The sequence below is a fragment of the Pterocles gutturalis genome, unplaced genomic scaffold (assembly GCF_000699245.1).
Source record: "Pterocles gutturalis isolate BGI_N339 unplaced genomic scaffold, ASM69924v1 scaffold43757, whole genome shotgun sequence".
In the NCBI taxonomy this organism is placed as follows: Eukaryota; Metazoa; Chordata; class Aves; order Pterocliformes; family Pteroclidae; genus Pterocles; species Pterocles gutturalis.
Window position 1 is genome coordinate 27,376 of NW_010111797.1, and position 11,581 is coordinate 38,956.

Here is an 11,581-nt window from a genome sequence, read left to right on the forward strand (position 1 = left end):
ACTCCAGTAAAAGGTGAAGCTGATGTACTTTGAACTGAACCTTTCTTTCCTGCTGCAGTAGATCGTAAACCAGAGCTAGCTCATGGCTTAGTTCAGCTTTCTTACCATTAGAATGCTTAGCATAGCCAACTGCTGAAGTTTATAGAAAGTACATCCTTAAATACAACATGCTGAATGAAGAGCTGTATTTATTTTAGATAAAGTAGACTTTTCTAAGGTTGTAACCTTAAACAGCAGGTGACTCAGGAAATACAAGTTAATTGATGAACTATCCTCATTAGAAAACATATTAGAGAAAAGCAAAAATAACCAGCCTTAGTTGGGTTGCAATATAATGCTCACATTTTTTCCATAGATGCTATGATGGCAAGACCTTAGTAACAAGAAAAATCTGACACTGAAGAACGTTCATCTAGCTCAATGATTGTAAATGTCACATGCAAGAGCTTAAACATACATGTTTTCTCTTGTGATTCTGTGCAAATCCTTTGATTTTAAGCATAACTAGCAATAGACTGTTAGCCGTGTTGTTTTAAGCGGAGAGAGTTGGTGAGATGAATGACCCCTTCTCATTCAAAATCATTTATGCAGAAGTCGTCTTTGTTAATTTCCGTAGTGTTTCCACGTAGCTCCGTGCTCACAGTGTGCTCTTACAGTTGTCCAGTAGAACAGCAATGTATTTAACCTCAACGGTCATCTGCTCGGATGGGGAGGAGAGACAGGCTGGAAAGAGTCCCTTTGCCACCTTCCTGAGATTGTTCAGTGATTTTTCCTTAATTTTGCTGTTCAGATGGAAACAGCTGGAGCACAGCATGCAGTGGCCAGACCTGCTTGCCAAGGTAGTGGCCAGCATGCTTCTTTCACGGGGGTTGGCAGTGGCTGTCCCTGTGTGCACTGCTCTTCACTCTCAGCATGCTCCTAGGTCAGGACTAGCCGTTCTGACCCTCTGATAACTCCAGTGTCAGTGGTCTGCTGTTCCGGTGTGGTCACTACGTCAGCTCTGGCACTACCAGCTCCCTTGCCACGGAGGCTTAGCTCTAGAGAACCTGCTGAAAAACCTTGAAGTTCTTCACTGCCTTTACAGTTCCTTTCCTGGTTTGTTAGGGTTACTCATGCTCACGGAGAAGCTTCATGTGATGAAATGAGGAATTACTTGCGTTTTGAGGTTAAGAACTTTAGTTAATGAGCTTTAGAAGTCAAGATCCCTTGTTTACCTCTACTTGCCAGCATTGGAAAATGTTCAACAAAATGTTGTTAGGTTTGGGAAATCATAGGGAACAATTCCCATAAGTTTTGGTACTCAAAGAGATTGAAAAGTTTTTTGAGTGAAGACTTCCGCTGTAATTTTTCAAAGTTAACAGTTATGTTAAGCAATGTTGATAGTGTCACCTGCTATAGTTTAGCATTTTTATATTTATTCTAAATGTGTTTCAGAAAAAGCTGGGATAACTGGGATTTTTGTCTGAAACCTTCTGTTGACTCTTCTTTTGGTTCACTGGCATGTGCCAAAGAAAGAGTCAAAATTGCAGTGAGAAGGAACACCTGTGTGTCGGTAAACTTAAATCACCTGAATAGTGCTCACACCCTTGGTTTCATCATCTCTTGGTGTGGGGAACTCCAACATAACAATATGAGAACAGACTTTTTTTCTGCTTTCTATGAATGGGCCGGATCTGGTCATTAATGTTTGCACTGGGTGTTTTTTCTGAAGGCTTGCCTATGCGGTCCAGCCTGTGAAGCTGGTGAGTTCATGTTTCTGCTGGTAATCCCGTCACCACTGCCAGGCACCCAGCTGCCTTCAGCCGCAGGAACAGCACCGACACCATCAGCATTTACACTGGTCAACTCGGCTGCTTTTCAATACAAGAGCTGTATTAGTTAAAGGGAAACTCTTAACTAAACCATTTTTACCATTGCTAACACCTTATTTTTGGTAATGGTAGAATTGCCATTAAATTTTATAATTTAAAATCAGCTGAGCTGATATTAGTGCTGTTACCCCTCGCCTGTCCCTGACCACAGCCCAGGCAGGAGGTTTCCCGGGAGCTGTGTTAGCCAGCTCCTGTGAAAGGGAGGCTGCTGGGGTGTCCCAGGTCCTTTCCTGGAAATTCCTGCAGCTCTTGAAGACCCCGTGGAGTGGAACTGGACACAAGCATGCCGTCATTAGCTAGCCGATGCTAACAATTGGAATGCGGAGGCCATGGCACTATGGACTTCTCTGTGGCCTGGGTGAATTCCCAGTACATATCAAGTCCGTGTTACAGTTTATTCCATGTCCCAGCTCTAAGAAGCCCACATGATTTTTTCTGTCCAGGCTCTAAATGCTGCACTTTCTGTGAAAGAAATCCAGCAAATTAGGTGACTGCTTTCCTAATGGAATGTTCCTTGTAATACTGACTTTTTCACTCTTGGGCAATTGAAGAATGCAGAAAAGTTTCTGCAGAAATGTAATGACTGTAGTATGTCTACAGGGAACATCATATTCTAAACCTCCCCCCCACAAACCATCGCATTCTGTAAGAGGGTTGGGTGTAGCTATCGGTGCTGTAGTCGCCTTTCAGAACTAACAAACGGCTTCATCAGTAGCAAACCTCTGCTGTAGAAATTTCACTGGAAGGACTTAATAAATAGTAAGAAAATAATTATTTCCAAACAACATAATGCAACATTTGGGTTTTTCTGTGGTTGCTTGCGGATTGCAATAGCGAAGGGTTCAGGGCTGTCCTCTGGTCACAGTAATTAGTGGTGGCTGATGTGGCTTAGGATCCTTTTCACATTTTAGAGCAGTATTGCAATAATTAACACTCCTAAATTTTTTAATTAAATGTCTATCCAGTCCAATGTCATAGTACTAAATACAGCCATGAGGAGGAACGTGACCTTTCAGTGTAGACCTACACAAGCCAGCTGAAGTTATTGATTTTTTTTTTCCTGGTTAATTACCAACATGTATCATCTCTGCAAGGGGAGGGCTGGGTGAAACAACTGACCTAAAAGCCCGTACTGCCGCCTTTAGCTGGGACTTCCACAGGGTCCAGAGGGAGCTGATGACCAATGCTATTCTTTCGAAAACTGTCAGACCAAACGGAAAGGTTAATTGATGCTGTTCTTACATCCAGGAAAGCTAGTGTTATCTTACCTTGTATATTTTTAGACAAAAAACAATCTCAGTTTTGAATTGAACTGTTTTCAGCTGTGCTTCCTTTGCAGCACGTTACCTGTTAGGCATTTCATGCCTGTTTCCAGTGGAACTTTATTTTCTCTGCAGTAATTTCGGTGTCAAGGCATCAACTGGTGTCTTAATTTTACAGCTTTTGTTATTGGGGATTAAGCACAGCCAAAAGGACATGTTTTATATTAATTGGTGGGTTTGTTTGCAATGGAGTTCTAGTGAAGTTCTTCACATTGAGAGTTGGAAAGAGGTTCTGTGTGAGGTGAGTAAATAACAGCCGGGGGTTTTTGGGCAGTTGCAGAACTGGTAGATTTCACTTTTCACTATAGGAAAAAAAAATACTGCTGTGGAAATCAAATCCTTCTGCTTGGAAAAGTACAGAAGCTGGTTGTCTTCAAGACCAGGGCAGATACAGTGAACCAAGGAACCTGCTGGTGAATTATTAAACTACTTATCATTCAGCATTTGCATTTTTTTATCATGATTACATGCTTACATTTCATTTACTTTGTTTCCAGTTTGGGATTTCTCATGTGCTTTCTCTTTGCGGCTGACAAGCAAAACCTAACTGTTGAGAACCCATTACAAAAATGATCAGAAGTACCATGATTGCAAGAGACATGTATTGCAGCCACTGTTTCTTCACTATTCAGCTACTGAATGTTTTGCATTTTAAAAGCCTTAATTGTTTATATTGTATTAATGTGTTTTTAAAGATAAGGAAACAATATTTTCCTTGTAAATTGTTGTTCTGAACACTTAAATAATTTTCAGGGAAGTCCAGTTCTGTATCTTAATACCCCTGTTTGTTGTGCACCACAAAAGAAAAACTGTTAAATTCTGTTACCTTTTAAAAGGCGCCTCCAGTTAATCAGCCTTGCTGTAGCTTAAGGTCTTTACCCTCTTGAGATTTATTTTGGTTAACAGTCTTCTGAAATTCATTGTATGTAAATAAATTTAAGTGAGCAAACTTAAACATTTCATTTAGGTATTTAAGTTCTTTCCTAATAATAAAGGCTAGATGAACTCCTAAAAAAAAGAAATCTTGCTCTGGAAAAGAAAGGCACAGATTTCTGTTGATCTCAATATTTTATAAATTCAAAGTTTTTGGCAATCTGTTTTCAATCAGTTTTTTCCCCATCCTACTTTGTTTCAAAATTTTAAGTGAAACATCAACATATCTACAATCACATTTTCATTTCATTAAGAAAAAAAAAAGTCAGGAACTATTTTTTTATACCTTTAACAGATAGAATGCACTTCTAGACCTGTTTAGGGTAGGCAAAATCTCAAGTTTTATTTTTATGCTTCCCTATAGCTTTGTCTTTTAAGATTTTAAATGTCTCTATTTCCCATTGGATCTATTAGCCACTACAAATTCATCTGAGAGTAAATATTTCTTTTGTACGTGTTGCCACAGGCAAGGAAGCACACACTGCAGCCCGATGGGTTAAAATGCACTGTTAACCTGTACTTTCTCTTGGAAACTCCTGCAAAAAACTCAGTACATTGTACTACTTTGATTTTTCCTTTAAGAACTGAACAACAGAGAAGATGCATCAAATGCATCAAGAGAAGTCACTTAGTGGATAAACGTGTCCTGACACACTTGCTGGTACAGTGTCTTGCTTTTGTTTAGACCTTACCAGTTCTCAGTTGTGAATATTCACAAAGGATTAATGGTAGAAAATGCTGTTACACCAGGTTGCTCTCTCCTCTCACCTTCCCTGAAAGCTGCTTACTGAAGAACAGTGCAGTTTAATTCATTTTCTGCTTACCTCCTCTGGAACACTGCAGCTAGTTAGCAGTTCATCCCCCCAGCCCACAGACTGCAGCTGAGGGTGGCAAAGATCGGTGTGGGCTTACTGGCTCTTGCCTTAAAATGTGTAACTTAAATCATTCCTTAAAAGACAACCTAGACCAGTAAACACTTCCAGTTGTTATTCCAGTATGACTTTACAAGCTCTTCTGTTCTTATCCAATGTGGTAAAGCTGGGTAGTGGATTAGATTTGCCTTTTTTTTTCCCCTTGCTGAGTAACAGTGTTGTAACTATACACTTATACGGGGTGACTAGTATTTCTGATTGGGCCCCGGTCAAGAAAGGTTTAACATGGGACATTCTATGTTAAACATCAATAAAAAAAAGTTTAAGTTTTGCTCCAGACTGCATCAATGCAGTACACCTGACCAAGATCCCATAGACAGGATTTCCCAGCCCTACAAGCAAAGTTCCTTGGTGGCAGTCTGGTTTAGAAAAACTATCGAAGTTCTGCCAGACCATCGCTAAACAAAGAGCAAGCTCTAAGATGATTTCTTCAAGCCTCCCATGAGTGGTCTTATGTTTTTTGGTACTAATCTTTCTTGTGCCATCACCTGTGCTTCTAGATTTTGAATTCAATAATAGTGAAGGAGACAACTGAGGTTTTAGCTGGAAGCTAAGTTCGCTATACTAATGTCTGTTTAATTCCTCTTCCTTCCCCACAGACTGTTTCAGAGACTTACTAGAATCTATACAGAATATGAAGGTTTATTTCAAAAGAATACATTTGCAAGAATACACATAAATGCACTCAATGTAACAGTACCTTCTGCAAAAATAGGTTACATAATACCCAGTAATGAAAGAACAATCTTATTTCTCTACAAATTAGAAAGCAGAGATAACAGCCTGGCCAACCTTCCAACTGGAGGTTAGAGTTGTGCATGTTGTGAGAAGGAGTTAACTTTAAAGCATGACACCACAGAGCTAATGTTGGTAAATCAAACTACTAGCACACAGCTGCAAATGATTCTTTTATACAGAATTAACAAATATTTTGGTTCCAATTTGTTTTTTTACACAGCTCTAGTGCCTCAGGGAAAATGCTTATCAAAGATACACAAAAACTATCCAAAATTACAACGTAACTATTAAAATGCCTCCAAAATTGAGAGGAAAGTAATCATGTTAAATTAAAAAAATTTAACCAGGACTTCCAGACAAGATTTCCTGTTTTTAATCAGAGAAAGTTTACAAGAGATTTCAATAAGTTATCTTGAAACCAAGCAGCTGTAGATCTTAGAATCTTCGTGGAGGTCCACCTTTAAATGGCTTAAATCCTGAGCCACTTCCCCTCTGCATGGAATTGCCCGTGATCTGTACAACTCTATTAATTGGTGAAGAGTTACTGGAAACAAAGGTTTAGAAGAAGGGTTAAGTTATGATGAGTATCTAGAAACTCTTGGTGTACAGGTAAGAACATTGTTACGTCTCGGAACGCTCAACTGTTAAAACTGAAGAGACTTGAAACCATGCAAGAAAAGAGACTTTGCAGGAAGTCACTTGTTTCTGTGCAATTGAACAACACTGCCACTAGCAGTGTGACAACTGTGGAGCCGTGTGCTGGCAGGGAAAGATGGGTTTGTGTGGTGTCCAGCAGCACCCCTCCCCAGACAGGAACGTTGCTCGCACCAAGACTACTCTACTTCCTAAGCATAACCAAGGCTTTGAGAGCTCAGTGGGGAACTGAGAGGAAGGAGTAGGTTTTGTACCTCGTATGTGGAGACATCATGCCACCTCCTCCACGGCCATCTCCCATTCTCCGTGTGTCATGATACCCACTTCCTTGAGAACTAGGTCCATGCCATTCTTTTCTTGGTCCAGTTTCACGACTGTGGCGTTCAACAACATGTCTGTCCTCGTTATAGTGCTAGTAAGAAAGTGACAGTCATTCTCAGAATGAAAGGCGTATTTTGTTATCAACAGGAAATGAGCTTTTCAAGAAAGTTAACCTTACAGCTTACATATATAATATCCAAAAGTCAAGCATCTTTTAAAAGGTCAGGCCATAGGCAGCCAACCCATGCTTACAAGAGGTCTGTTAATAATAACTCTGGATAACAAAAAGAGACCAATTTGCAGTAATGATTGTGTGGGTATGCCTGGAGTGAAGTCCCATGAACTCATACTTTACTCCCAGTTCTGCCCTGATCTCTTATCATCCCTGACAGGCATGTTGCATACACGCATACATACAGCTACACAAAGAGAAACACTCTGTTTTGTAATGCTTCGGGAGCTAGCAGCACGGAACAATTGAGTCTGTAGACTTAAAAGACAAGTCTTACAGAAGGTTTTTCTCTTGGTAGCACGTTGCAGATTACAATGACAAACTGCACTGGAAGTAGCAGGCAGTGTAAGGGCAAGACTCTGAAAACAAACGATGACAACAAATTCTTAGCCTAATCCGCAATTCATTCAGGTATTGTTCTGATCTACCTGAAAGGTGCTACACAAAAAGAATTGGTTATGTTTTCTGCAATTTCTTGGCTTATTAAAAAACTAAACAAAAAAAGCACCTTTAAAATAACTAAAACTAACTTGAAAATAGCCAGAATGCTTGCTCATTATTTATATGATACCGTATCATCATGTTTCCAGCATGATTTTGCGTTTTACAGTCTCTCACTCAGGTACACAAACACAAGAAGGTGACTCACTTGTCCTCCACCTCTTTCTCCCATCACGCCTCTTTCTCCTTCCCTGCTTCCATACCCTGAAGCATTGCTACGGCTACCAGGAGGTGCGCCTCTCACGTGTCCAGACACTTCTCTTCCCGATCGTTCTGGCCTCTCGCCTCTGTAAAAATTGCTTTTATCAAAATTTTGGTTTCAGTATAATAGAATCGGTACCAAATCATAGCACATGCAAACTTCAAAGATTCCTTTTTGGTTTTCAGTTTCCTAGCAACTTGCAGTTAGCTTCTTATGAACATTATTTTAGATCTATGGGGCTCTCCAAATAATTAAAGCTTACATGTTATTTGTTTACATCTGCATTCATGCACAAAAGCCTCCTAACTATATGATGCTACACATGATTAAGAACAGACTGCCGGGAGTCAGCATCAAGTTTACAGATGAGGTTTAGCATGCATGACAACCTACACACAACTTTTTTCTAATGCTTTTGGAAAGTGACTTTGCCATTGTTTAGGAGGGGGTCTGTTCTCTCTTTACACATCAATTCTTAAGGAATTGTGGATAAATTCTACTGTGGATAAATTCCACAGGAATCAGTACCTTCACTACTTTGTTGGTTAGCCAGCAAATTTACCTGCCATCCCGTTTGTCTGTGCTTATGCTTCCCTCGCTCTTCCAATTTGCTTGCCTAGGTGGATTTGAACCAGTCTCTCTTGGATGTCGACCATGTGGTATTTCAGGTCTGTCATGAATTATCACTGTTCTTCTCTCATCTCTGTCTCCTCGCACTTCTCGTCTGTCTGTATCTCGAAGTTCACCTCTTGGTTGTGGTGGCTCATTTCTTCTGGACTCACTGAAGTTCTTAGGATATCTCTCAAACCCTGGCTCTTCTCTTCGTGCTGTTGGGCGAGTCTTTTTTGCTTCACCTTGATTTACAAAACGTTCTCGCCTAAGTTGTTAAAGTAGGAAGAAGTCATTTGCTTGTCTCTCATTTTCCCACTTCTCTGCACATGTAAGCACATGCGTAAGTATACAAAAATATTATTGATCTTTATATTACACTTTTATTTCCATGTATGTGATACGTACGTCACAGATCCTTCCCACCCCACGTTATATTTACTTCTACAATTGTCATTTTGAGCTCGAGTTCTTACAGCCAGTTTAACATTTCTTTATGCATTTATCTGTTCACGTTTTGGTCAGTATAATTTAAGCAATTGCAGGGCCTCCTTTTTGCCTAGGATGAAGCAGAGTGAATGGTAGATTTCTGAAATCAGCTAGAAAATACAATTCTAGTTCACTGCAGCATAAAAGTAGAAGGCCAGAAGATACAATTATGTGGTCTTAACTTTGTTTCAAGGAAACATGAAGTTGGATCCAGAACCAGCATTTACTGCACAGTGGCATGGATCCTGCTGACCGTGACTCATGCAAGGTATGCTCTGAACTCATTGCGTCAGTTGCTTTTAGCCTTGCTGCTTTCCGAGATCAGTCAGCAAGTAGGACAGATCTAATCCACTGGAACCACGTATGACTACACGTGAAAGACGAATAATCACCAAAATTCTTTCTGAATGTCATCCAAAAAGACCACCAGGCAGCTAGTTTAAAGTCCTCAGAGAAAACTGGACTAGATTCCATGATATAAACACCCAGTCCTGAAGATGCAAGAAACTGTGGGACACTACGGCAATTCTACTGCATCAGAACTGTATAAAGCCTTTAGCACCATTTTAAATTTTGAACAGTTAAGAGTGAAATCCACAGAGATGTCGACAGGCAATTATCTAAATTTACCTATCAAAAGAAGATGGTGGTACAGAAGAACCTTCTGGATATCGTCCCCGTTCTCTGTGATCAAAATCATTAAACCTGTTCTGCTGGCGACTGTATTCTGAACCATGACTAAAACGTGCGTCTGTATCGAGAGCCATCTTCTTATTCTCATTCCAGTAAGGATCATCTCTCCTTGAAGCAAAACAAATGAACCCTTATCAGTTACATATATCCAAATCAAGGCTTAATATGCAGAAAATTGTTATAAGTGAGTTGTCTCTTTTCAAGACATTCATTCGACCTTTGGAAACCCACTAACAAAGGTAGACTCTTTAAATAGTAGTGAACAAAAAAATTTAAGGGAAAAAAACCCCAAAACATCCTCTGTTTGAAGTGCAAATTAAAGAGACAAAATATCCATAAAATATGTAATAAAATCTAAGCAATAATATACAGTGATGGCCAGTTTAAAAAAACAACAAAACCCAAAACCCCGCAAAAACCACCTCTGTAGCAACATTTTGCCTTGAAATGATCCTCCTATGAAAAAAAAAAGTTTCCCTCTAGGGAAAAAAAAAACAAAACCACCACCAAAACCACAAACCACTCACAAATCAGAACAGCTTTCTCAGGAAAGACTAGTGTAGGAAATGTCCCAGCCCTGCTTCCTAGAAACATGCAGGTACAGAGCCTCTACGATAAGAATGTGAGATACTGAAGTGTGCATCAGTAGCCTTTGAATAATGAAGCTGTCATTATTCCTGTGGTGAGGAAATATTAGTGTTCTGCTACTGTATGTACCATGGTGACTTACCTTCCATTGTACCACTGGTAAGTCAATTTGATGGCTACGGTCTCAGTCCTATTCTTACAATCAAATAAAGATCAAAGCCAGTTCAATTCATGGGGCTCAAACAGCAAATGACAGCTGTCATCAGCGTCAGTATAAATGAAAAGCCATCACACTGACTTCCTGAACCATCCATTTACCAGAAATGTGAATTCTTAACAAAGTAGAAGCTAGAAATTTCAACCATTAAGGCAGGAGAACAGCTTTTCTCAGCAAATGCACTGAATTGCATTATGTTCTTTTCATTTCATACAGTAAGAATTAATTCACGAGATGCTTCTCTTATTTCAAAACTCTCTCCTACAGATGAGGTATGTTTCATCCTTGGCATAAACTGATGTCAAAACCAAACAAATACCAGAAATTGAGTTATTCTGTAAAGACTTGTTTCAGGTACAAATGCATCTTCAAGTCTGACACAAGGTTGGTAGCTGTTTCTTTTTACTAAGTGCTGTAAAACTATGGTTTGGGAATGAGATTACCTGTGATCTACATCACGTGGACGTTTCAAAGAATTCCTCTTTTCCTGTTCATAACGAAGTTGCTGCTGTTGTCGACGAAGTTCCTCCCTTTCACGAGCAATACGCTCTGCTTCTTTTCGACGTTCCTACCGTGAAAGGGAAGGGTGAATAAACACAACAAACGAAAACAGCTCTTTATTAGAGATACCTATAGAACAGTGAGCAAGTACACAGAATTAATACTTGATCGTTTTCTATTAAAAGCTAGCTGATATAGTTCGTCCTTGGATAGCATCTCAGATTAAAGAGCATAAGGAATACTTCTCTAAAAAAGTAGACCACATATCCGGAGAAGCTATTGGCTGTAAGATAGAAATATCTCCAGGTAATTTATTGTATTGCTACTGTATTTGTTGCCCAGAAAAACATTTCATTGTTCGCAGTGATATTCTCTAGCAAAAGTCTAGTAGAATTATGGAAGACTAGTACAGACAATATGATCTACTGTACTTCAGTTTTAGAGACAGACATGCATAGCCACTGCTATGTGGTTATACAGACATGTATACCACCACATATGATTATGCAGTGTTTGGCTGGTTCTTTTATGGGCTGGGTGGAAGGGTGAAGAGAAAAATTCACTGCAAGTGCAAACTGATACTCTAAAACGATCTTGCACTACAGTTCAAAATATAAACATGCGCACCTGTTCAATACGAACACGCTCTCTTTCCAAACGCTCCCGTTCCATCCTTTCCCTCTCTAGTTTTTGCCTTTCAATTTCTAATCGTTCCCTTTCTCTCTGCAAGCATTCTTCTCGTTCGTGCATTATTCGTATACGTTCTCTCTCACGACGC

General features: G+C 39.7%; 1 protein-coding gene across 1 annotated transcript in view; it reads right to left on the minus strand.

Annotated features, from left to right (window-relative positions):
- Positions 1-5,686: 5,686 nt before the first annotated feature.
- Positions 5,687-11,581, minus strand: part of SLTM (SAFB-like, transcription modulator) — a gene marked incomplete at its 5' end in the record, with an annotated part of 25,398 nt that continues 19,503 nt past the window's right edge. The window contains 7 exon segments of the mRNA XM_010073826.1: positions 5,687-6,340; positions 6,705-6,862; positions 7,653-7,803; positions 8,269-8,583; positions 9,435-9,605; positions 10,746-10,870; positions 11,431-11,581. The exon segment at positions 11,431-11,581 is cut by the window's right edge and continues 8 nt beyond it. Coding sequence (XP_010072128.1) covers positions 6,232-6,340; positions 6,705-6,862; positions 7,653-7,803; positions 8,269-8,583; positions 9,435-9,605; positions 10,746-10,870; positions 11,431-11,581 — 1,180 coding nt within the window.